This window comes from Myotis myotis, unplaced genomic scaffold, assembly GCF_014108235.1.
Source record: "Myotis myotis isolate mMyoMyo1 unplaced genomic scaffold, mMyoMyo1.p scaffold_m19_p_17, whole genome shotgun sequence".
Lineage (NCBI taxonomy): Eukaryota > Metazoa > Chordata > Mammalia > Chiroptera > Vespertilionidae > Myotis > Myotis myotis.
The window spans coordinates 45324743-45352265 of record NW_023416321.1 but is presented as its reverse complement, the minus strand read 5'-3'; the positions used below and the strand labels follow the sequence as shown (position 1 = coordinate 45352265).

At 44.4% G+C, this 27523-nt stretch overlaps 1 protein-coding gene across 3 annotated transcripts; it reads right to left on the bottom strand.

Annotated features, from left to right (window-relative positions):
* Positions 1-26516, bottom strand: LOC118672190 (Golgi apparatus membrane protein TVP23 homolog B). 3 transcript variants are annotated; one of them, XM_036341706.1, is made up of 7 exons: positions 26349-26511; positions 23327-23409; positions 22214-22358; positions 18350-18439; positions 16807-16938; positions 7362-7490; positions 1-655 (listed from the first exon to the last, which is right to left on the bottom strand). In XM_036341706.1, exons 1-7 carry the CDS (start codon positions 26358-26360, stop codon positions 620-622), a joined length of 627 nt encoding a protein of 208 aa, XP_036197599.1. In that variant the 5' UTR covers positions 26361-26511; the 3' UTR covers positions 1-619. The 3 variants fall into 3 exon arrangements, with proteins under 3 accessions (XP_036197599.1, XP_036197600.1, XP_036197601.1); XM_036341708.1 differs by lacking the exon at positions 1-655 and adding an exon at positions 4882-6079 and having other exon boundaries at positions 26349-26507; XM_036341707.1 differs by lacking the exon at positions 18350-18439 and having other exon boundaries at positions 463-657; positions 26349-26516.
* Positions 26517-27523: the final 1007 nt, after the last annotated feature.

The following is a 27523-nucleotide window of genomic DNA, read 5'->3' as shown; positions in this document are numbered from 1 at the left end:
CACTCTATCCACTGAGCCAAATCGGCTAGGGCTGTCAGGACTTGTTAAAGCCTCCTATGAACATCTCACTCCCCATATTGCCCTTTTAATTTTTAATTTTTTTTTTTACCAGTCTGTTTGTCTCAAAAGGTATTAGCAACTCAGGCAGTTGTGCTATTTAAACAATTGCTATTTTTTTTTTTTTTTTTTCAAAAAAACCACCTGGAGCTAGGGCTTTCCTCATTGAGTCTGTTAAATAAAGATAAGCCCTACAACTGGAACTTCCTAGGGAGCTGCCAAACAAATCCAACAGTGACAATTCTCTGAGGATGGGACTCCAACACCAAACCTATTTGGGGAACTTCTAAACTATTTCAGTGGTTGGTTTTCTCAGCTGTGGTGGTTCAAGGTTGCTGGTTTTCCAGGCTACCACAGAGCTGAGGAGAGGTAGGATGAGGACAAGTTAAAATACCACAAAGCTTATTATTCTTACAGAGATTCAACCATTTTTATTTAATACATGTTTGTCATGTATCCTAATTAATCCTTTGGTTAATTTCTGGAGCTTGAAAAAGTTGATTTTGACAAATTCTGCCAGTGTTCTCCTTGCTTCCATGGAGGATCAGTTCTTTGGAGATCTTTACTCCACCATTCTTGAAATGTTTCTCCAGAATTTCTCTTAGTAGAAAGTGGGATACAATGGATTTCTCTTAAATTAATGCAAGCAGCATATACTGAATTCACTTAGAACATCAGACATTCCACCTATGATATATACCACCCAAACAAGAATTGTCTGACTTCTCAAATTTCATAGAATGTCAGCACTAGTTTCCAAAGTCTATGGCACCCACCCTGAGTAAGAACTCAGAATATTGGAACACCTGAGTACAAGCTCAAATTTGCTTTTCAGCTCGATCTGAGCAAGGAAGTCTAAGGGACAGACTGTCCAGCTGTAACTGAAGACCAGTGTTTTTCACACCTTCAGACCCACAGCAAATTTTTTAAAAAAATATATTTTATTGATTTTTTTTTACAGAGAGGAAGGGAGAAGGATAGTTAGAAACATCGATGAGAGAGAAACATCAATCAGCTGCCTCCTGCATACCCCCTACTGGGGATTGAGCCCGCAACCAAGGTACATGTCCTTGACCGGAATCGAACCTGGGACCCTTCGGTCCACAGGCCGATGCTCTATCCACTGAGCCAAACCAGTTAGGCCTCACAGCAAATTTTTATTACAAATATTTTTAAATACCCTTTCTATTATTCTAAAAAACATATAGATGGATAGACAATATAACTTACCTCAGGCATTTTTAAAGTCAATGTTTATAAAAAGGAGAAATAAAAGGAAGCAACTTATGGAAATATGTAGTTCAATATGAAAGGAAATGGCCACAACTACTGAAGACACAATAAGGTAGTCAGGTGCCTAATTTATGAGCACGTCATTAGCAGGAGTGTGGCCCTACAAATCGGACAAGGAAGCTGCAGCAGGTCTGACTTGCAATACAAATGCCATGAGCAATGTTGCCACTGGTGAGTTTTAAAAATGCGGGAAAACTCTTGGTAAAGTGCTGAACAGGGTATAACCTCTTCCACTTAACAGTTGCTTTTGATGTCAAATATTGTAAATCTGCAACTAAAAATGTGAAATGGAGTTTTTATAGGTACAATGGGACAGATAGTCTAGGCTCAGATCATTGTCAATGCTCACCAGCTAGAGACCATGGGGAACAGACCTGTGGTTGAGCAGTTGGGCTTATTAGAACCTTTTGCACAAGAGAGACCACATCAAGGGTGTCTCATGGAGGGTGCTAAGAAAGGCTTATTATAAGATGTGGGCCTATAGGTGGGCCTCTGTGACTTCATGAAGGGCTGGCTCCATGGATCATAGTTGGATTGGGTGCTTTCAGAAAGTAAAGCAAGCCTGAGTGGTATCCTAATAATTTTCATCTAGAAAGTAGGAAGAACTGTGGTCTGAAGCTGTCTTTAGTAGAGCAGCAGGCACTCATGTAAGCCAGGGGAGAGGGTGTTAGGTCTTTTTTGAGGTCTGGACAGCACTTCTATGCTCCCTCATGATCACAGAGTCCTTATTTTTTCTTGCACCCTCATGGTCAGAATGGCTCTGTCAGATGTTCATGGTGTATACAATTATGTTCAACAGACCACCATAGCCTGGCTGTCAGAACAGGTCAGCTTCCAGGGGTTGCTTTTTCTTTCCCTTTATAAGCAGGTTTTTATGGACATAACTATTCATGAGATATGGAAGTTATTAGACATACATGACAATTTTTGGTCCTGTCCTCCTCTTGGCCTGGCATCCTCGGCTCTATCCACGAAAATAACCAATCATCGTGTTAATCAACCCTTCTCTCTCCATACTACAAAACACTCTCCCTTGTGGGTGGCACCATCTCCATGAGAACCGCTGCTCTGAATATTCTAAATCCAATCCCCTAATCATATTAGAGTAAGGATACATGCTTAAGAGTACACCAGCCTACACCCTCACTGAACTATCTTGATTTAATGGCTTTGCATAACAAGTTGCCTTTAAAAGGCCATCTAGACCAAAGGCTATATATCTACTATAGAAAGGATGCCAAGAGCATTGGCCACCACAGGGAGGGGCTGGTGTCTCCTACAGAAAGCCCCACATGAGAAGTATGTGGAAGGCACTGCTAGATACCTACCCAGTGTCCCTTTTCCCTACTAACAAAATCTCTTTTATTCAAGGCAGCAATGTGCCTTCCTTAACAACCTGTTTTCCCAGACTTTCTTACTGGGTGACACCATTCTGGCTAATGAGATGTAAGTAGAAGCAAAAGTCTCCTGTGATTTCTTCAGCTGTGACAGTCATGACCCTGAGGCAGTGCGCATAGGGACAAAACCCAGCTTTCTAAGGAACTGTTTAGTGACTACATCAACACCAGCAATCACCTATTTTCAGACTTCCTTTGTTGAAATCCATTATTTGTAGGATTTTCTGTTACTTGGAGTTGAACAAATTACTAACAGAGGAAATTAATAGTTATAACAGGTCATTGAGGAAATTAAAAAATGGAGGTTTATGCTAAGCCTATAATATTACAATCAATTGGACACAGAACAGTGCTCAAATTATATATGGGGAGGGGAGGTTGAGTTAAATCTTAATTTTTCACAGAAGGAAGTCAACAGCTAATTATAAAGTCACTAAGTCAAGAAATAATATAAGCACTAAGCATATTATTTAGAGGTACAGAGGTAAATATCCCAAAACATAAAACCAAGCAGTTGAAAATGTTTGCTCCTGGGGAACAAAACTGAGAATGGGCTAATAAGACTTGCATTTATCTGTTGCCCTTCTGTATCACTTCATTTTCTGACCATGGGTGCTTTCTTTCTTTAATTAGTTGTAGTGGGAAAAAATTACATGTGAGATTACATTTTCCTTGCCACTAAATTATAACTTCTTCAGGAAATGATAGGCTTCTTCCTTTCTTATTTAGAACAACATAAAGGTTTGAAGGAGTGTTTTCTGATTTTCATAAGAATTTGGTATTCTTCTGATTTTATTTGTAATTAAAAAGTATATTTAACATATGATTTGAGACTATATTCTTCAAAACCAGGAATGGACTGGTTTCACTTTTCCTAGTAGTGGTTTGCAAACAGCGGCTCAGGAGGCTCCTTGGAAATTGGTAGGTAGGGCTGAGAGGGTGACTCCAGGGCCTCCAATTCTGTTTCCACTAGAGCAGCTCTGCTTTATTTATTATAAATATTAAGCTTTGCCACAAGACTTGGAAGAAAGAATTGTACTAGTATGAAAAATCACTGTACTATGGGCAAAAGTTAGCACAGCTGAACAGGTACCTACTGAATTATTCTATCCCAAATACTATACTAATGCAAACAATTAGGGGGGGATGCTGAAACTACAGTTTATTGAAGAATTCAGTTAGACTCTAGCAATAGAAAAGCCAAAACAATAACATTCAAACAAGATAGAAGTTTGTTTCTTATTTAAAAACTAGAGGCCTGATGCACAATATTTGTGCAAGAGTAGGCCTTCCTTCCCCTGGCTGCCGGCACCAGCTTCCCTCTGGCACCCAGGACCCAGGCTTCCCTCGCAGCCCCATTTCATTCGGAAGGACTTCTGGTCTAATTAGCATATTACACTTTTATTATTATAGAAGATTCAATAGGCAGTTCAGGGTTGCCATTCCCATTAGAGGGAGCTCAATACCCGCCTTATTTATCTGCTATTCACAAACTCCACCTATGTGGTCCACGATTCAGCTAGCAGGAAAGAGAAAAGGGGAGGGGACAGGCATGCCCCTCTTTTAGGAATACTTCCTGGAAATGTGCATGTGGCCAGAACTCAGTCACATGGCCACATAAGATGCAGCAAGCAAATCTGGAACAAGCTGTCTTTGTTGCCATGTTCCAGCTAATAAGTAAGAAACATGTAGAAGGGAAAATGGATATTAGGAATAATTGGTAAACTTATCCCAAAAATCAATTCATATTTGGTTTGAGGGACTGCAGGATCAAGGAACAACATAGTTATATCAAAACCTGTATCCATGTGTCCCCTGTCAGACTCTCAACTTTAAAGATTTAGATCTTTCAAATTAAATAATAACATGTCTGTATGCAGCGCTGACTTTCCTCACCAGATAAGCACAAGTAAAATGGCAAACAGGCATTTAATAAATGAATGACTTAATAACTTAATGTTTCTTAAGAAAGGAAAAGACACTAGAGACAGATATTTCCTCTAAACACAGTACTGTATCCTGAAGAGACTTCCTGTAACCTGTTTCCTTGGACAAGTCACTCGGTAACCTGACGTTCCAGGCATCACATGAAACGGGTATGTCATGAGGATCAAATGAGATTACACATGTCAAGGGCTTTGTAAACATTAGAGTTTTATACAAATATAAAGTTATGCGCTTTCAAAGCTATCACTCCAATAGACACTTATTCAATTAAACAAAACATCTTTAAAAAATTTTAACGATGTATAAATACATTGACAAAATAGTCTGTTGATTAAGACTCCAACAAAGGTTACCTACAGTATACCTATAAGAGAATTTACATGTGTCCGTAACAGTTCCTAGACTGTGACACATATTGCTTTTTAAGAAATACCATTAACACAAATGCATGATTTATAATATCCCCACTAAAGCAAAAAAAAAAAAAAAAAAAAAAAATTCAAGATTCATCAAATAAAATGTCTTTTAGGCATTTATTATGCCAAGTATTTAAATAATTATTCTTATTATGACATAAGAAGAATGCTCTCTTTATGGTAAAAGGTTTCGTTAGGCCAAGGACCACTGACGCTCTTCGGGAGGTCCCAAAGCAAAAGCTGGTTGTCCTCTCCAAAAATAAATAGAACACAGCAATCTCTAAGTATCCCTTACACAGACACCATGAAAACTCATTTATATTAACGGACCAAAAATACATGACTTGTTACAATAAAAATAAACAAAATGTAGAAACTAGCTCATGCCACTGATCCAAATTTGGTTTTTATCTGCCTGTGAATGCCTAAGATAAGAGTTTCATTATGAAGTACATAGTAAACCATAAAATTAACAATTATTTCTAACTTATACATAGCCAAAGTGCTCACTCTTCCCATGGAAGCAAAACTTTCTTCTGAAAATAATCTACAGAAATATTTAAATACACATAATTTTAAAATGAGATTAAGAACAACCTTCTACATTCTATGGATCAAAATGCAAAAGTCTTCATTACATATATACATGAACATAAACACTTTTGTCAAACTGCAGTACATAGATATTACATGACTGTGCACACACATATGTATACCATGATCCAAATTTTGACAATGTTTCTAGCAACACCATATTTTCAGCCCCAAATGCTAGCAAGAAAATGACAACTACTTTTCCTTTTTTCTTAAAGTAAATTTTCAAATGGAAAAACAAACCCAACACTCCGCTCTGCTACGTGTACTGAGTTCTAAAAGGCTCAGAGTGAAGAATCTCTTCAGTTGTTCCCAATATAACAGAACACACGGGACTCCTCTCCCTCTTCAGGAAGTCTGATCATCTCCGGTGTTCTGCAAAAGAGTAAGAACTCCTGAATAAAAAAAGCTATTTTACTTAATACAGACTTCAAAGAACTAGAGAAATACTCCGTATTTGTAAGCAGAGCTAGCTACATTAACTTACATTTAATGGCCCCAATCATGTTAAAAATTACAAACATGCTGGAGAAGCAAAGCAATGGATCCACCCCAACGTCCAGCAGGTCAGTGTCATTTTAGCAGAGTATCGCCAGGTGCCAGGTAAGTCCACTAATCCTACCCAACATTCACTTTCACTGTATTCAACATCCACCTCCATTTCAGAAACACCAAAAATCCTAAGGAAAAACACCTCCTAAGCACACACCTGACCATTACCATAGGTGGACCACAGCAAAGATGATTTGGCACCCTGCAAAAACCCTCAGGAGGAGAATCATGTCTCTCCAAAAATATTAGTTTTCTCTACTTCTCATCCTTTATACAAGAGAAACCACAGCAGAATGAAAAGAACAATGAATTTCAGAGAGGAGAGTTTAATAAACCCTAATTTTGTACCATTTATAACTTCTATAATCTTGAGTAGGGCTTCAGTTATCTAAATACAATTGTTGGACCCACTGGGAACTTGTTAGACATGCAAATTGAGACCCCACCCAGATCAAATGAATAAGGAACTCTGGAGGTGGGACCCCCCCACCCATGTTTCAGCCCTCTAGGTGATCCTCATACCTGTTCAAGTTTGAGAATCACTGTCTAATACAATACTACTTGACAACCTACTGCCTGGAACAAAAACCTAATCATTTTTCCCAAGAAATTTAACAATCTACGATTACTACTTATCCCATTGAAAACCCTGATTTAAATATTCATATTGGGGAATTGTAGTAAAACCATTATGTTCTAAAAAAAAAAAATCTCGGTACTTTAAAACAATCTTTAAATATACAGTCTTATTTTGTTTCTAATCGTTCTTTCTACATAAAACCTAAAACCTTACAATATCATTCTTCAAAACTGTTAGAACCCCCAGAATTAATGAAAAGTAACTGATTTTTTTTTTTAGTAAGCTATTATCAATGACAGTTTCTCTCTCTGGTTTTAAAATAATTTTAGGATACTGATAATACTCTGGGATGTCTTAAAAGCCTCCAAAAATTAATTAAAATAACTATCATCAACTCATACCTAAATAAATATGTGCCTTAAAAAACTTTAAGTATTTCATAAAAATTAAACTCTACAAGAGTTAGAAATTACTGCATTAGTCACTTAACACATCAAATTTAGCCTCACAGCCAGAAAAACTTACTTGTCTTAAAAACTGCTTTCCAAGGTAAGATGTAGCCATGCTGGTTAAATTCTTTCTGCTGCCCACTTTGCACCTGATGTAGCCATACAGGTTGGCACCTTGCAGCACCACACCCATGGTAACCACAGCCTAGGAGAGAAAAATAAGCAATGATTACTGACCAACACCATGAATGAGACCCAACAGTGTCCTGGGGAGAAGGAAAAGGAAGGGGAGCTGTGCCAATAAGACTCCTTCACCTGCCAGAATAGATCTATGCAACATGTACTCTGCAAAAGGCACTCCATCACCTGCCTAACAAACATTTATTAACACGTTAAGCGCCCAGCCTGTTTTGTCTTCTGGATGGAAAGTATAGTGTCAGTCACCGGTGAATAACATGGGCTTAACGTGTTAAATACACATGCTACAGTGGGCACCATGGCGCCCCTGGGAATGAATCCAGTGGGGAACTGTGGTAGGCAGTTAGACAGACATGAGCAGGGCGAGGATGAGGGGCCAGGTACAGAAGGTCATCAGGGTATGCTTCACCCAACAGAAGAACCTAAATATACAAATTCAAAGTGAATGAAGGTAAGACAACAAAATAGAAGGAGGTGAAAATGAAGCTGGCAGAGCTAAGGAATACAGAGAAGCCTCTGCTGACGCTCAATCCGAAGTAACCCACTTCTTTCTCTTGCACTCTCCACTCTCACTGGTGTCACTGCCTTTCTAATACCACCTGCTCTCTGACTCTCTGACGCGCTGCTGGTCCACAGGTCCACAGGTCCACAGCACACTCCACCAGAACATAAGCTCTATCAGAGCGATACCTTGTTTATCTGGCCCTAACAATACCCGCAGTGCCCAGAACAGGTTTGGCATACAGCAGGCTCTTAAAATATTTGCTACATGAATAAACAGAAGAGAACTGAGAGATCAAAGCAATTAAAGATGCTAGATGAGAACAGATAAAAACAATACAACAGAGATAACAAATACCTCAGAATCAGAGAAATAAAAAAATAGAACATAAATTTAAAGACTTAACAAATTTAAAGACTTAACAGAAGACAATTTTCCTGATTCGAAGGAAAACCTATGCCTACATATACGAGGGGTACAGTTTCCAGAAAAATCAATACAAAAAGATAAACACAAAGACATTCCAGTTATAATATTTTAAAACTTCAAAAATAATTTAATTTTGTCCAGGGAGAAAAATGATTCACTCACTTCCATGGAGATTATGTAAGCCTCAGATTCCTCTGCAAAATTCAATATAAGTAAGAAATGTCTTCTAAATGATGCAAGAAACTGTGACCTGAGGTCATTATCCTAGCCAAATAGGCATCCTCCTATCTAATAATAGACAAACATGGTAATTAACTATACCTCTGCTATGCTTCCCATGGGCTAATCAGCAGGATATGCAAATTAACTGCCAACCAAGATGGCGGCCGGCAGCCACACAGCTGAAGCGAACAGGAGGCTTGCTTGCTCCAGTGATGGAGGAAACCAAGGTTCCCCGCCTGCCCCGGCCCAGCTCTGAGCTCCAGATGCAACAATGTTGCAATCATAGAAGCTAAACAAACCCCAGGTACCTGCTTTCAGCCAGCTGGGCCCTCAGAGCTTAGAGAGCCAGTGATGGCAACAGAGTTTCAATTATAGAAGCTAAACAAACCCAGATACCTGCTTTCAGCCAGCCATGGCCTCAGAGCTGGAGCCGGCTCTCAGCTCCAGTGACTGCTATAGAAGGTAAATACATCCCAGAATAAAAAAATAAAAAAAAGAAAAGAGGCTGGGAGCTTCAGTCGCCCGCCAGCCTGAAAACGGCCCTCAGCCCCTCACCCAGGCTGGCCAGGAACCCCAGTGGGGATCCACACCCTGAAGGGGGTATGACCAGCTGCAAACATCCATCAGCCCGTCATCCAGGCTAGACAGGCACCCAAGCGGGACCCCCACCCTGATCCGGGACACCCTTCAGGGCAAACCAGCCAGCTCCCACCCGTGCACCAGGCCTCTATCCTATACAGTAAAAGGGTAATATGCAAACTGACCCTAACAGCAGAAAGGCTGGGAATGACTGGTCACTATGACACACACTGACCACCAGGGGGCAGACGCTCAATGCAGAAGCTGCCCTCTGGTGGTCAGTGCGCTCTCACAGGGGGGAGCTCTGCTCAGCCACAAGCCAGGCTGATGGCTACCAGTACAGCGGTGGTGGTGGGAGCCTCTCCTGCCTCCTCAGCAGTGCTAAGGATGTCTGACTGCAGCTTAGGTCTGCTCCCCACTGGCAAGTGGACATCCCCCAAGGGCTGCTGGGCTGCCAGAGGGATGTCTGACTGCCAGCTTAGGCCCAATCCCCTGGGGAGCAGGCCTCAGCCAGCAGATGGTCATCCCCTGAGGGGTCCCAGACTGTGAGAGTGCACAGGCTGGGCTGAGGGACCTCCCCCCTCCAAGTGCACAAATTTTTGTGCACCAGGCCTCTAGTCCTATATAATAAAGCAGTAATATGCAAATTGACCATCACACCCTTGCACAAGATGGCCACCCCATGAGGCCACAAAATGGGGGGCAGAGGAGGGCAGTTGTGGGTGACCAGGACAGCAGAGGAGGGCAGTTGGGGGGACCAGGCCCGCAGGAGAGGGCAGTTGTGGGCAACCAGGCCTGCAGGGAAGGGCAGCTGGGGGTGATTGGGCTGGCAGGGGAGCAGTTAGGCATTGATCAGGCTGGCATGGGAGATGTTAGGGGGTGATTAGGCAGGCAGGCGAGCTGTTGGGAGTCAGCAGTCCCAGATTGTGAGAGGGATGTCCGACTGCCAGTTTAGGCCCGATCCGGCAGTCAGACATCCCCAGAGGGGTCCTAGATTGGAGAGGGTGCAGGCCGGACTGAGGGACACCCACCACCCCAGTGCACGAATTTTATGTACTGGACCTCTAGTTCAAGAATAAAGTCAGTAGGCTCATATCCTTAAACATGACAGAGCCAAAGGAAAACAACACCTACAACTTGCTTTTTAAATCACCCAACAATGAAATTTAGCCAACCATCCAGGACGTCAGAGGAAAAACTGCAATAAAAAGACTGAATCAATGTATTTTAAAATACTGTAGATCAAAGACAGAACAACTGGTCAGAAATGTCATTCAAAAGGTAATAATTATGAACCTTGACAATAAAAATAATAGTGGAACAAACAAAACAGGCGATAGAAAAGGGAACAAACAAAGGAGGAACTTTAGGAGTATTCCATTTCTTTTGTAAACAAAGTCAATAAACAGGTTTAAGTGTATTACTTAAAATAAAGATTGTGTAGTAAAGTTTTTGGGAAGACCAACATTACACACATATTTTCTACTGCATTCATGGGTCAACTGTATATTCAACAAAAATTCATAGGTGGAAGCAGGGAGGAAAGGTAGGAGAAACCATGAGTGTTAACTCTTCCATCTCCATAGCAGGAAATCAGATATTAAATGCATTTCCTAATTAATGAAAGAAGGAATGATACAAACATGTAATAAAGATAAATACTAGAAAAACTAAAAGTAGACAATAAATCTTCCAACTTTAAAAAGGGAAAGCATTTATGTATACATGCAAAGAAAACGAGAACCTACACAGCAAAACAAAGACAAGAAAATATAAAAAAATAGGGAAAAACAATTAAAAAGCAAATATATCTGATACCAATAGTCAAGTGAGACAAACTTAACCATTAAAAGAACAAGACTCGTAGTTTGAGTCAAGCAACAGATTACATTTTCCAAAGATAGCAGCAACAGTATCTCCTGTTCCACATGCTCTTCTAGACCCTCCTTTAACATGAGTCCTCCCCTCCATCAAGGTGTGAAGCCTAATTCCCACTCCCTTGAACAGGGATAGGTAGCAAAGTGATGCTCTGACTTCTGAGGGTAGGTTGTTATTACGGACTGAATCATGTCCCCCAAAAGTTCATATGCTGAAGTCCTAATCCCAGTATTCCTGAATCTATCTATATTAATAGAAGGGTAATGTGCTAATTAGACCGGACGTCTTCCAGACATCCTTCCGGACGTCCTTCCAGACAAAGGCATGGTGGCGGGGCCAAGGCAAAGGCGGTTAGGGGCGATCAGACCAGCAGGGGAGAGAAGTTAGGGGCAATCAGGTTGTCAGGGAGAGCAGTTAGGGGCAATCAGGCCAGCAGGGGAGAGTGGTTACATGAAATCAAGCAGGCAGGCAGGCAGGTGAGCGGTTAGGAGCCAGTGGTCCCAGATTGTAAGAGGGATGTCTGACTGCCGGTTTAGGGCCAATCCCGCAGGTATCAGGCCTAAACAGCTGTTGGACAACCCCCGAGGGGTACGGGATTAAAAGGGGTGTGGGCTGGGCTGAGGGACATGCCCTCCGTGCACAAATTTCGTACAACAGGCTTCTAGTCCTATATAATAAAAGCCCAATCATCCCGCCGGTTGCTCTGCAGAGGGAGGCGACCAGAGGCTGCGGTGGGGGACGGGGTTGGCCGGCTGGAAAGTGGGCGGAGCCAGGCCAGCAAAGGCGGGTGCTAGCAGGGACTCCCCAATTGCCCCGCCGGTCACCCCACAGATCGGCCACCCAGGCCTAGGGACCCTACCCATGCATGAATTTCGCACATCAGGCCTCTAGTCCTATATAATCTATACTAATAAAAGCCTAGGTGGTCCTCATGCCCTCATGTCATCACAAGATGGCCACCCCCACGTAGTCACAAGGTGGCTGGCTGCCCCACACGTCGTCACAGGATGGCCATCCCATATATCATCACAAGATGGCCACCACAAGATGGCTGGCAGGGGAAGGCAGTTATGGGCAATCAGGCCGACGGGGGGTTGGGGGGACAGTTGGGGGGCCAGCAGGGGAAGGCAGTTGGGGGGGACCAGGCCTGCAGGGGAGGGCAGTTATGGGCAATCAGGCCAACGGGGGGTTGGGGGGACAGTTGGGGGAACAGCAGGGGAAGGCAGTTGGGGGGGACCAGGCCTGGAGGGGAGGGCAGTTGGGCGATTGGGCCGGCAGGGGAGCAGTTAGGCATCAATCAGGCTGGCAGGGGAGCTGTTAGGGGGTGATAAGGCTGGCCTAAACTGGCAGTTGGACATCCCCTGAGGGTCCCAGATTGGAGAGGGTACAGGCTGGGCTGAGGGACAACCCCCAGTGCACGAATTTTGTGCACCTGGACTCTAGTAAAGAGCTAATATACAAATGGTTGTCACGCCCTCATGCTGTCACACCGTAACAGATCAGACACTCAACACTGGGGAGAGAGGAATGGGGACCAGCTAGGCACAAATGAGCTCATGAGAGAGGAATGGGGACCAGCCAGGCTGCGGCTGGGAGAGGGACAAGCTGCCTGCTCGATGGTCCCGGGAACCAGCAGCTTTGCCTGAGCCGGCCTGTGGCCCAGGAGAGGGACAAGCTGCACATCCCACGGTCCCGGGCACCAGCAGCTATGCCTTAGCCTGCGGCCCAGGAGAGGGACAAATCGCAGGCTCTGCGGTCCCGGGAGCCAGTGGCTGGGTCTGTGGCCCAGGAGAGGGACAAGATGCCCGCCCCGCATCCCGGATGTCAGTGGCTGCGCCTGCAGCCCAGTCCAGGAGAGGGACAAGCCACATACCCTGAGATCCCGGGCACCAGCGTCTACAACTGCAGCCCGGGGGAGGGACAAGCTGTTCACCCCGCAGTCTGAGGCGCAAGCAGCTGCTCCTGTGCCTGTGGCCCAGGAGAGGGAAAATCCACACGCCCCACGGTCCCTGCAGTCCCAGGCGCCAGTAGCTGCGTCTGCACCTGCAGCCCAGGAGAGGGACAAGTCACCTGCCCCGCAGTCCTGGGCGCCTGTGACCTGGGCGAAGCTGCCACCCACTGTCCTCTTTTGCTGCGGCCAGCGCAGGCGAAGACAGCCGGGTCCTGTGTGCCTGCAGCTGGCCAGAGGAGGAGAAGCCCAGGTCCCGGGTGCCTGTGACTGATCAGAAGAGGGAATCCAGGGTCCCAGGTGTGGGGTGAGGGTGAGGCAGAGGCGGTTCGGGGTGATCAGGCCAGCAGCGGAGCAGTTAGGGGCAATCAAGGAGGCAGGCAGGCAGAAATGGTTAGAGGCAATCAGGCAGGCAGGCAGAGGGGTTAGGAGCAATCAGGCAGGCAGGCGAGCGGTTAGAAGCCGGCGGTCCGGGATTGCGAGAGGCAGTTGGACATCCCCCGAGGGGTGCCGGATTGAAGAGGGTGCAGGCTGGGCTGAGGGAACCCCCTCCCTGTGCACAAATTTCATGCACTGGGCTTCTAGTTCTATCTAATAAAGAGGGAATATGCTAATTGACTGCTCCGCCCTCAAAAGTGGCGACACCCACAGCCAATAAGGAGGGAATGTGGTAATTGACTGCCCCGATCTCAAAGATGGTGGCACACACAGCCAATGAGGGAATGTGCTAATTGACGGCCACACTCCCAAAGATAGCGGCACCCAATCACCTCAGCCCTGCCAGGGTGGCAGGCGCACGGCAAAGCCAGGCCTGCCCCCAGTTGGGCCTGGCTGCTACATGTGCCTACCTCCAGAGACACCCAGTCCCCTCAGCCCCTCAGCCCCCTAGGGCCAGCCGGAGGCACAGGCAAGCCTTGGATGGCAGCTGTCCAGCTGCCGAGGGCTGCCCGAGGCTCAGGTAACCAGGGCCGGCCGAGGCTTGTGCTGCTGGCAGTAGTAGCAGCAGAGGTGTGATGGGGCATGGCCTTCCCCTGATTGCCGGGTCGCCTCTTGCCCCGAGGGGGCAGCCTGGGCTGAGGGAATCCCCCCATCCAGTGCATGAATTTTCATGCACCAGGCCTCTGGTCTAATCTAATAAAAGACAAACATGCAATTGACAGTACCTTCGATATGCCTTATGCTATGCCCACCAGCCAATCAGAGCGACTATATGCAAATTACCCCAACCAAGATGGCGGCCGGCAGCCACGAAGCTGAAGCGAGCAGGAGGCTTGGTTGCTCCAGTGATGGAGGAAGCCAAGCTTCCCAGCCGGCTCTGAGCTCCACTGAAGGCAACAAAGTTTCAATTATAGAAGATAAATAAACCCCAGATACTTGCTTTCAGCTGGCTGTCACCACTGAGCTGGAGCGAGCAGGAGCTGGCTCTGAGCTCCACTGAAGGCAACAAAGTTTCAATTATAGAAGGTAAATAAATCCCAGAATTAAAAAAAAAGAAAAAAAGAAGAGGCTGGGAGCTTCCATCGCCGGGGGGCTTGGCCAGCCTGAAAATGGCCCTCAGCTCCTCACCCAGACTGGCCAGGCACCCCAGTGGAAACCCCCCACCCTAAAGGGGGTGTGGCCAGCTGAAAACAGGCATCAGCCCCTCACCCAGGCTGGCCAGGCACCCCAGTGGGGACCCCCACCCTGAAGGGGGTGTGGCCAGCTGCAAACACCCACCAGCCCCTCACCCAGGCTGGCCAGGTCCAGAACACCCTTCAGGGCAAACCAGCTGGCCCACACCCATGCACCAGGTCTCTATCCTATATAATAAAAGGGTAATATGCAAACTGACCCTAACAGCAGAAAGACTGGGAATGACTGGTCACTATGACACACACTGACCACCAGGGGGCAGATGCTCAATGCAGGAGCTGCCCTCTGGTGGTCAGTGTGCTCTCACAGGGGGGAGCTCTGCTCAGCCACAAGCCAGTCTGATGGCTGCCAGTACAGCGGTGATTGTAGGAGCCTCTCTTGCCTCCTAATCAGCGCTAAGGATGTCCGACTGCAGCTTAGGCCTGCTCCTCGCTGGCAAGTGGACATCCCCCGAGGGCTGCCGGGCTGCCAGAGGGATGTCTGACTGCCAGCTTAGGCCCAATTCCCCAGGGAGCGGGCCTAAACCAGCAGGTGGTCATCCCCCAAGGGGTCCCAGACTGCAAGAGGGCACAGGCCAGTCTGAGGGACTCCCCCCCCCACAGTGCACAAATTTTTGTGCACCGCGCCTCTAGTATATATAGAAAAGCCTAAGCAACTGAATGGCCGAATGATCGGTTAACTGGTGGCTATGACACACACTGACCACCAGGGGGCAGACACTCAATGCAGGAGCTGCCCCTTGGTGGTCAGTGCACTCCTACAGCCAACCTCCCGCGGCAGGCCAACCTCCTATGGTTCCTCCCCAAGGAGGGATTGCCAGCCAAGCCAAGGGACCCCACCCATGCACAAATTTGTGCACCGGGCCTCTAGTGTGATTATATTTAGAGACAGGGTCTTTAAAGAGGTAATTAAAATAAAATGAGGTCACTAGGTGGGCCCTAATCCAAAATGACTGATGTCTTTATAAGTAGAGGAAAACAGGACACAGGCATGTACAGAGAAGTCCATATGAAGACATAGGGAGAAGGTGAACATCTACAAGCCAAGGAATGAGGCCGCAAAAGAAACCAACCCAACCAACACACTGACCTGAGGCTTCCAGGCTCTAGAGTTGTAAGGAAATAAATGTTTGTCATTTAAGCCACCCAGTCTGTGGTCTTTTGTTACAGTAGCTTGAGCAAACTCGTACAGTTGTAAAAGGTAATTCAGATTGTGAGCTCAAACACTCTTAATTGGAGCTTGACCCTCCAAGTAAGCAATCTAACTGCCATGGGAACACCAGGCTATGAGGAACCCTAAGCCACTTGTTCAGACCATGTGGGAGGCTGTGGGCCTCATGAAGAGGAGATGCCACTCCAGCTCCCAGCCACTCCAGCAACTGACTAACTGCAACTACAGAAGCCAGAAATTCCAGACAAGCACTTCCCAAGCTCATAAACCAGAGAAACAGAGGGATCATGAAATGTCTGTTGATGTTTTAAGCCACTAAATTTTGGGAAGATTTACTGTATAAGCAATAGCCAGAACAGGTTAGCAACCACTATTTTAAAAAAGACTAGTCTGTTAGTTCCAAACTAAGATAAACATGTTTGTCTGGAGTTTACTGAATATCCTCATCCCACAAGTTAACAATGTGATAAATACAGTAATCTCTGTACCAGGTGGGTTAAATTAAAATTCTGCCAGACATCCGGAGAACTGGTGAAATTGGGTCTTTACTACGACTCTGCTCATCAATGCTTAAAAAAGAGAGTTGGGCCGAAACCGGTTTGGCTCGGTGGATAGAGCGTCGGCCTGCGGACTGAAAGGTCCCAGGTTCGATTCCAGTCAAGGGCATGTACCTGGGTTGCGGGCACATCCCCGGTGGGGGATGTGCAGGAGGCGGCTGGTCGATGTTTCTCTCTCATCGATGTTTCTGACTCTCTATCTCTCTCCCTTCCTCGCTGTAAAAAATTAATAAAATATATTTAAAAAAAAAAAAAAAAAAAAGGAGAGTTGGGAAATCAAATGGGAAATTTAGGATCAAGCTGCCCACTCAAGATGGGACCCTAATGTTAACATAGATGGATGCTTACTATGATTACCCATCAGACATTTTAATGTATTATTCAATAGCTATACACTGATACTCACCAACCACTTCAGTCTGAAGGAGAAGAGAGCGCTGAAGGCAAATATCACCCAAAGCACTGGACAGGCAATAAGTCCTAACCAAAAGATTCTTGATTCAGCCTCGGAAACAGTTTTACTCTCTTGAGGAGATGCCTACACAAGAACATGAATTTAATAACCATCAGTAAGACTGTTTAACATTTTTTATGAAAAACACTTTATCCTCAAATTCAAATAAATACAGACAACCAAAGTCCTAAGTTAGAACCATCACTCTCCTCCCCCAACCAAAAAAAAACAAACCCAAACAAACAAACAAAAAACCAGCTACTAGGTCTACCATTATTGTAACTTTAGGAACTGGTTTAAATATACAGTGGGGCCTTGACTTACAAGTTTAATTCGTTCCGTGATGGAGCTCGTAACTCAAATTACTTGTATGTCAAATCAAAAAGTGAACAAGTGAGACACGTGATGCTGGGCTGATGTTGTGGCGTTCACTGTGACGTTTGCTGCACCAGCTAGCGGCGGGGTATCTGAAGCTGGCTCGTAACCTGAATTTTAGCTCGCAACTCAAAGCAAAAAATCGGCCGAGAGATGGCTCGTATCTCGAAAAACTCGTTAGTCGGGACACTCGTTCGTAAGTGAAGGCCCCACTGTACTTGTTTTAAATCAAGAATTTTCAGGACAGAGTAGAGAGTTTAAGAATGATCTCTGATAGACTTCAATTCTTCTTGTATTTATGTTTATGCATATAAGGAAGCTTTAAATGATACCTTCTTAGGTGAGGATCAAGGATATCAAGATAATAGTCATCCTAAAAAGTCGAGTCAGGGTCCAGAGGAAAAAAATGGAATTGAGGGAATTCTGGATAATGACCCCAATATCTCAGCAGAACCCAGGAATTGATAAGAGTGGCGAGTTGTTTATAAGGTGGATTTTATAATGCAAAGGAATATGGGCTCACTAAGCATATGCTGCTTTCTGAGAAACACTTGTGAAGGCCCTTCCAAGCAGAACGCAAGAAATTTCATTGGTACTGTCTCCAAAAGTGTTGTCCTCTGCCTCCCAAACAACGTTCATTATAGACAAGCAGGCCACCCCAAAACAGACCAGGGTCCCCTAGGGCTCCGGAAGGTTCAACTTAAAGATGGCACTGCGCTGATCAATTCAGATTTTCTATCCAGTTGCAATCCTTCTTTCTCCTGCCCACAAATGGGAAAGAACCATTGGAACAAGGACAGAACAAGCTATTAGAAGCAGTAATTCCAGGCCAGGCAACTTAAGAAGAGACCCTTTGTCATCAGCTCCCAACAGGCAGCTTAGCACACTATATAAACTCTAACCCAAAGTCCACCCCCTGAGGATTCCTTCCTGTACAGTTGCTGGTCTGAACTAGTAAGAAAAATATAATTAGTTTTAGAAGGCCATCTGGTTTAGCATTGACATGACAAATGATTTGGATAGTACTTTTAATCTTGAACACTTCATCCATAGACACTCAAATGTAAACTACACATAATTCATTGAATGATACTAAAAACTGGGGGAGGGAGGAGTTTACCTTCCTGGACTCAAACACCCAATGGCTTTTTCCATCTTCATCAATATGATTCCACCAACGCAGGCCAACCATTAGTCTACCTGTGACATTCTGGTAAAGATTAATATATGCAACATGTTTTAAAAGCATTATTTAAAGATCTACCATATTATTTCACAAACAAAATAGCATCAAATTTACCTCCATAATATTCAGTTAAAGACCATTACATACCAGGCCTGGATGAAAGATTAAACAAAATGGCAATGGCAGGACCAGCAAGGGTGGAGGTGACAGGGTAAGCATACATAAACACCTCCTTTTCCCTCATGAATTCTTGTCCTTTCTCCGGTTCAGTAATTTGTTTCAAAACGCCTTGCTCTTTAGCTACTGTGACTTATTTTTCCTATATATTCTGACTGCAGCTACATATATTTTATATTTTATAACTACATATCTCTTAAATTGGTTATTACGGACTGAATGTTTATGTCCCCCCAAAATTTATATGCTGACACTCTACCCACACCATGGATTTTAGAAGGTGATTAGGATTAGATTAGGTCATTAGGGTACAGCCCTCATAGATGGGATTAGTGCTCTTACAAGAATCAAAAGAGATCTTCTGACCTCTTCTCTGCCCTCTACCATGTGAGGCTACAAGGAGAGGTCAGCAGTCTGGAACCCCGAAGAGGGTCCTCAGCCGAAGTCAATGATACTGGCACCCTGATTTTAGATTTCCAGCCTCCAGACCTTGGGAAATAAATCCCTATAGTTTATATGGCATTCTTTTATATCTGCTCAAACTAAGACAATGGTTGCAAGTACTGGACTTCTCTCAGTACATCAAATATACCAAGTTCTTTTCCTTTTATGAACATAACTAATTATTTTGATAGCTTTCCTGATGCTTATTATTCAACAAATATTTATTAAGCATGTCATAAAAGGGGGATAACAGATACATTTTCTGTCCTCCTGGAGCTTCACGTGTTTGTGGGGAAGAGAGGCAGCCAACCAAGGGGCGTAAGTTCCATTACCAAATGTGTTAAGTACTGTGAGGGAGAGGTGTGGGGTGCCTTAAGATTCTAACAGGGAAATATTATCTCGTCAGGAATCAGAAAATGACTCTCTGAGGAATCAACATCTGGAATGAAATTTAAAGAGTAAGTATAAATCAATAATACAGAAGATTTTTAATTAATGGCATCCACTAATAGATTCAGAGGTTCTGTGAGCTTAGATGGGGAAAATTATATCTTTTATTTTCACTATCTTCTGGCTAAATTTAGTTTACCTTTAAATAATGAATACAGACAATTATCCACAGTACTGGTGGTTTGTCACAATAAAAACCACAGAATAGTATTTAAAAGCACTATTCATAGCTTCATGGGACTGGAAAAGGGACCCATGGAACAAAAACAATTAGGAATCCCTATGTTAAGGTAATATGCAGATGAGAAGAACATTCTAGGCAGAAAAGCAGACAGTTCTGTTTTCTTTCTAAGCCAAGATATTTTTTAGATTGGCTCTTTTAAAAGTTCCAATTTCGACAACTATTTTTTATTAATTTCTAGTTTTGTTGCACTGGGCTAGAAAACGTAGCTGCTCTGAGCAATTTATTTGGATTTCCTTCGTAGTGATATTTGATTAATTTTATAAATATTAGGAACTAAACTCTTGTTATTAAATTATCCTTGCATGTAAAAAGTTACAAATACCACTATTAAACTGACCTCATTATTTCATTCAGATCCTTTCGACCTTATTTATATTCAGCTTTTGTTGCCTTGATTGGTCAAAGACAACTATTATCACAATAATGTTCCTTCCATTTTCTCCTAGAGTTCCTAAGTTTTTCACTAGACATAGTTTGATGTACTGTTATTCTGTGAATGAGCCTTACTGTGTGATTCATAAAATGATTTTTCTTCCATTGAATGCTGTCTTACTCCCATTTCTATTTTATCTAATAATAATAATACCAAGTTTCTTTTTTGAATTGGCCTGATGTTATCTTTGCATTTTATACTTTTTTCTAATGTCATGATTCAGTTAGAACTTTCTGGTTGGACTTTTGATTTTTGGCACAATCTTAGAATTCTCATCTTTAAGAAGAGAGTTTAATCAAATTACATTTACTGTTAGTACTAATTTGCTACTACTTGCATCACCTTGTACTATGCCTTATGACACTTAAGCTTCCTTGGCATGCGCTTTCTTTCCCTTGCTTTATAAACTATGTTTAAGTTGCTCCTATCTTCTGCAATGCTATGAAAGATACACACTTACTTTAAATTTTACTAATAGTTAACACTAGAATTTTAAAACCATTAAACTTCTTTAGTCCATCAGAGTATGGAATAAAGCAAAAGCACCATATAGACTTTAACATTTAAATTTTTTTAAAATTTTAAATAATTTTTTGTTTTAATGATTATATCTCTTCTTTTGACAACTGTACTGAGATTTATAATAATTACTAGTATGATATATCTGTTTTAACTAGGTTTTGAACCCTGCCTACCCCTTTCCCAAGTTCATTCAATAATTTCCCCATCTTGACTTTTTAATTACGCTTCTTATAGCAATTGTTTGGATATCTGTAAGTAATTTTGCCAGATAAAGGGTAACATTTTTAAATCCCTCATTAAAAACAAACAAACAAACAAAACCCCAAGTTATCAAAAAATATATTTTGGGGGCATATTTTTTAAACCTCTAAGCCCAGAAGGATTTAATTTTAAGAAATTGGAAATTACCAGGAAGAAGTGACTGAAGGCCATGTTCTATCCAGCTAAACAGAAATTACATGAACAAAATTGTGACCAAGATACAGCAAACACTTTAGAGCATAAAGCAACAGAAGAAATTCAAAGAAAAGCAAGCCAAAGACTGTACAAAAGAAAAGCTTAAATAAAACAGACTTCCGTACTCTTCATTCTCGGCATTTTGTGGCCTATGGAAACTGGCCATCACCAAACCAAATACTTCTGGTATTTGTAAGAATCAAAAGGTCTAAAAACTGCTGTGTTAGTGAACAGACTTGTCACATCTTACTGGTCTTTGAATCAATATATGTCTCTGAAATTCCAAAATTAGCTTTTGCTTTTTTCCCCCTCCTCCCCAAACCATTTTACCATGAAAATTTCAAGCACACAGAAGAGTAGTTTTACAGTTAACACCTATATACCTACCACCTAGAGTCTACAGTTTATACTTTAAAAGTTACTTTATCACATGTGTACCTATGTTATCTATCCATCCATCTCTCTACTCATCACTGCCTTTGAGTTTGAAGCCATTTCTTACATTCCTTTCTATCCCCATACAACTTCAGCATTATTGACAATTTGGGCTAGATAATGCTTGGTTTTGGGGAACTATCCAATCTGTGCATTTAAAATGTTTAGCAGCATCGCTGGCCCCTACCCACTAGATGCAAAGAGCACTCTTCCCCCACCTGTTGTGATAACCAAAAATGTCATCAGACATTGAGACATATGTGCCCTGGGGGGCAAAACAGGTCCTGGTTGAGAACTACTGCGCTAGAGCCTTCACAGATGGTGGGTACTCCTTAAGTATTTGTGAACAAACTATCCTGAGGTCTTATCTAGACAGCCAGAAGTGACCCCAAAGCAAAAAAGGTGAAATGGATTAAAAGCAGTATGTAGTCACATTAGATTTTAAAGCTGATGTAGGCTGACAAATAGTGTAATAATCTACACATGATTTGATACACCTGGCACTTTAACACAGATGAGGCCAAAGGTAACAAAAAGATAAATTAATAAAAATGCTATGTTTCATTTTTTGTACTGTTTATACACCATTCAATCTCATCGTATTAAATGGTTTCAAAATAAAAACAATCAAACCTACCTTGACTGCCCAAAAGTCACATGACAATAACAAGATAATCGTCACCATACAGGCAATAAAGCTGCTGCTGAACAATTCACAGAGAAGATAGACTACAATTGCACTGACTCGAAAGAATAAATGGAAAAATGATGCCACTGGATGTCTGAAAACCAAAACATAACAAAAGAAATGTGATTACATTTTAGACAGTTACTGCAGATGTAGATGAAAAATGCTTCAGCCATAGCATAACCATGCAGTTTGGTCAAAATAAAAGATGATTTGAGGAAGAAGCAAATCACCAACCTCTTTTTTTTCTTAAGTCCCATTATTTGACTAAGCCCTGTTGTAAAACAGCAAATACATTATGTAAACAGGACTTTAACAGCTCATTGAATACTTCAGGCATTTAGACAAAGTAACCATCAGGAAGAGTTTAACAGCTTTATTGAGATATAGTCCATATACCTTACAATTCACCTATTGAAAGTACATAATTTTTTTAAATATATGCATAGATTGTACAGCCATCACTATAATTACCCCAAAGGAAACCTTTACCCATGGGCACTCACCCCCATTTATACCAACCCCATCCCTTCTCCAGCCCTAGGCAACCATTAATGTAACTTTGTATAGATTTTTGCCTATTCTGGACATTTCATATAAATGAAATTGTGGTCTTTTGTGACTGGTATCTCTCACTTTGTTTTCAAAGTTCAGGTAGAATCTGATTCCATTAAGTGAATTTCTTTAGAGAGAACTAAATTCGGAATAGAAATGTTTGGCATAATATTTTCATGTTAGTTTATATAAAAGATGCAATTCTGAAATTTGCACAATAAATCAAAATGTCATAATGCATCTACAGAAACTACTAGTATTTAAAGGAAAACATAGTAGTGTTCATGTAATTGGATTTGCAGATTTGAAAACAGTGTTGAGTAAAATTCCTTGTCAGTTATGCACAATGAGAATCTGAAATGTCCCCATTTTTGTCTAAGACTAAAGATCACACTAGTGAGATACAATATTCACAAGGACATCACAACCTCTCTGCTTGAATCCCATCAGCTGTCACAGGCAGAAAGTACTGGACACTAACACAACTCGTAAAAGTTATCCTCATACCTGATTTTGGATTTTTGGGGTCGATTAGTTGTTTCCTCTTCTGCATCAAATAGTGCAACATCTTCACTGTCATCATTACTGTCCTAATAAGAAAATTAAAATACCCATGAAGCAAAACGAATTCAGTATGTACATGCTGACTACATACAAGGCAAGCATGCTAGTCAAAATGGAAAACAAGGTTAAGGCATGGTCAAAGCCATCTGGAGTCAGAACTTAGGAAAAGGGCATGTGCAGCCCCTTCACCCCCGTCCAACCAACTGGCAAAACCCCACGTGGTAATCCAAGTATCTGCTGTCTCCACCCGTACCCAAGCTGATAAGCCTGTGAAAACCACCAGGGTGCAGCCAATGGTCCTGCATTGGGAGAAACTCAGTATTTCTGGCTCCTTCACAGAACCATCTGACTTGCATTATTTCCCTGACCCCTTCTCATAACTCTCTTTTTTACCCAAAGCAAAACCATTTGTGCTCTGAATTGCTTCTCTTCCTGCCTCCTCGGCGGCTTGTTCCATTAATTTTCCCTTCATTTACTTTCTTGTATCTTCAAAGCTTTCTATTAGCTCTTTCCAATCAGCACAGAAACTTCTTCAGGTGTCCTTTATGGAGCGAAAATATTATTTAAAAACCCTGACCTGAATCTCTCCTTCTATCTCCCACTTTCCAAAGGGTTCCTTCCTTTCACAACTTTAGACTTCTAAGAGTGGTTTACATTTCAACTCACTGCAGTTCACCTTCAGCCTCAACCACAATAAATCTGCTCTTTATACCTTTCCTAGTGCCAGCCACTCATCGGCCTCCCTGCTTCTAGTCTAGTGGCAGGCTCAGCTCCACTCCAGCCTCTCATTTATCTACTGCGTAATCCTCCCAACATGAAAATCATACCGTCACTCCCGGCCCAAACTGTTTATGGTGCCCCTACACGTACGGAATAAAACTTAACTCCCTCCCACGCAGCTTAGATCTCATGATCTGATCCCCTCCTTACTTTCTGACACTCCCTACCACTGGACAGACAGCAACAGTTACATGTTCTGAAAACACCAGGGTCTCTCCCCTCCTTCTGCCTTTCACGTTTACCCAGAAAGCTCTTCCCTTTCCCATCTCCTACGTAGCTCACCATTAGGCAAAACCAAATCATCTTTCAAATTTCAGCTCAAATACTGATTTAACAGAAGAATTCTCCCTGGAATCCCCAGGCATACCATCTCCCCTGTCCCCACAGCACTTGAACAAATCTCCATTTGAACAATTATCTCGAGATATTCTTAAGCAAGAATAAGAATTATTCTTATGTACTTCTCCTTCCCTCCAAGCGGTAAGCTACTGGAGGGCAAGGTCTGACCCTACGCTGTACGTCCTAGTGTCTAGGAGAGCAGGAGGCCAGGCAATACAACGGACCACAGAGGAGGCGATCACCCATAAAGCGTGGCGGACTGACCAGTGCCTGGAAAAAGACAAGGGCAAGTGGGAGCACAGGGCAGAGGATCAGGAGAAGCTCCCGGGAGGAGAGTTTACCAGCGGGGCAGCGACAGAACAAGTAGGCTCCTGCTCATTCCAGTCCCTTACCTAGGAATATGTTCAAAGGTACAGAGTGAGAATACACAAAGTATGTACAGGGAACAGCCAGAGCCCACGGAGTAAGAGAAAGGGGAAGACGTGGAGGGGGAACCAAGGCTAGAAAGGTAAAGCGGACTCAGGTCAGAGACCAGTTGGTCCTCAGCCTTGGTTATAGGCTGGAACCACTTGGGTCCACCCTGAGGTTCAGGGATCAGGGGCTGGGGGTGTGGTTTGGGCACCTGGATTTTTGAAAGCGCTCTAGAGCAGCGGTTCTCAACATTCCTAATGCCGCGACCCTTTAATACAGTTCCTCATGTTGTGGTGACCCCCAATTTCATTGTTACAAATTGAACATAATGAAAGCATAGTGATTAATCACAAAAACAATATGTAATTATATATGTGTTTTCCGATGGTCTTAGGGGTCGAGGTCGAGAACCGCTGCTCTAGATGGTAACACTGTGCAGCCAAGAGTATGATGCTATGGAATTACCGTCCTAATAAGAAAATCAAATACCCCTGACGCCTTCAGCTCTTGATCCAAACAGTCCAGTCTCCAGCCAGCAGCCAGGGTGACCTTTTCACATTAGGTCATATCCTTCCCCTACTGACAACGCACAGCTCGTGGCTGAAAAACAGGCTCCTCCTGACACAGCACAACCTGGCCCCGCTCCCCTCTAAGCCCTCTCAGGCCATCCCCTCCATTAACCGTGGTGGGACAATAATGCCTCCTCTGACTCCGCCAGGGAAGTCCAGGTTCTAATCCCCGCATAGGGTGAATCTGTACATTTACTTGGGAAGAATATTTGGCAGAAGGGATTGAATGAATGGTCCTGAGATGGGATATCACCCAGGTGGCCCCAGTGATGCCATCACAATGGTCCCTGTAGGGGGAACCCAGGAGGGTCCGAGCCAGGGAAGGTGATGCGACCATGAAAGGAGAGATCGGGGAAAAAAGCGGCCACTGCGTTACCCGCGGCCGCCGCCGGCCTTTCCGGAGGGCAGGGCCTGGGCGGCGCTGGGCCGCAGTGACCCCTCCAACAAGGGAAAACACACCTAGGAGCGAAGGGAAAGAGCACTTCGCAGAGCTCTTCTTTAAAGAAAGGACTCTGAGTTATCCAGACTCATCTGACCGGAAACGTGTGGGCTGTGAGTAAATCCTCCAGCCACCGCCGAGGCAGGGGCAGTGGGCAGCGCGCCCCTCGCGGTCAGGCTACGCCTCCCCCGCTCCGCCCCGTTCCTGCAGCCGCCCCGGCACGCAGCGCCCGCGCCGCTCCAGTGCGCGCGTCCACATCAGCGGCGCCCCCGAAGCCGCCGCGGCCCGCGCCCGCCCCGCCGCTCCTCCTCGGGCTCGGGCAGCCACCGGGGGACGGACGCCAAAGCCCGGGACGTTCCGCTCGCGCCCCATCCTCTCCGGGCCCAGGCTGGGCACAGCCGCCCACACCGCCGCCGCAGCCCCTCACCTGCTGCAACATGGCGGTCCAGGTTAGCCTCACTTCCGGGAGCCACGTCAGCGCCGACCGCCGGGCGGGGGCTGGAACTGACGCGACTGGGTCACCGAAGGCCTAGAGGAGCCAAAGGGCAGGCCCCAGCCCGTCCCCACTTCCGCTTCTCAGCGCCTCGCGGGAGGAGCAAGTACGCGGGCCGGGGCGAGCGTGGGGGCGGGGCGAGCGTGGGGGCGGGGCGAGCGTGGGGCGGGGCGAGCGTGGGGGCGGGGCGAGCGTGGGGCGGGGCGAGCGTGGGGGCGGGGCGAGCGTGGGGGCGGGGCAAGCTGGAGGCCCGAGAGTGCGTGGCGAAGGGTCGCGAGAAGCGGGCTGGGGCGGGGCGACCAGGGATGGGGCGGGCTGGGGCGACTCGGAGGCGGAGCGACCGGGGACGGGGCGGCTCGGGGGCGGGGCTACCAGGGACGCGGCAAGCTATGCGGGGCGAGTGGGGGGGTGGCTAGCCGCGTGGAGGTGTTAGTGCCACCTGAGAGCTATTAGTAGTATTCCTGCCAGCATCAATGTCCGAAGGCGAGGGTATCATATTTCTACCTTAAATTTTAGAAGCAATGGAAAACAATTGATGTGCTCCTGCGAAGGGGTAAAAAGTTAGTAAGAAGAACAAAGCAGGACTCCAGTTAGTAGTGGAGGGTTTAATTATGAGAGGAAAACACACCCGGAAAGAGTAAGGAATAGAGAGGCTGAGAGCTGGTCCCCAGAGTGTGAGCTTCGGGGTTTGAGCTGCCCCAAAGCCCCCCACCTCCGCTCCTCTTCTTATTGATTAGCTAACCTCTGTACATCTTTCTTTGTAAAGTGGGGATGATAATGGTAACGTACGGGGTAAGCACCTTGTAAATAGAAGATGGCATTCGCATTACTGTTTTAAGTTCAGCTGCTAATGGTGTGATCTTGCCCATATGAAGGATGTGAAACTCAGGGGTCATAAATCATCTTTGACATTAATCATAACAGCATCCTACCGGGTGGCCTACAGGTCCAGCTGCTGTTGAAGGCTCGTGGAATAATGTGTATTAGCACATTTCCTTAATTGAGAGAATTCTATTAAAATATTGTTACATGGCTATTTGACAGTGCTACTTTAAACCTAATCATAAAAGAAATTGTTTTCAATTTGGCAAACAATAGTATTCCTGTGC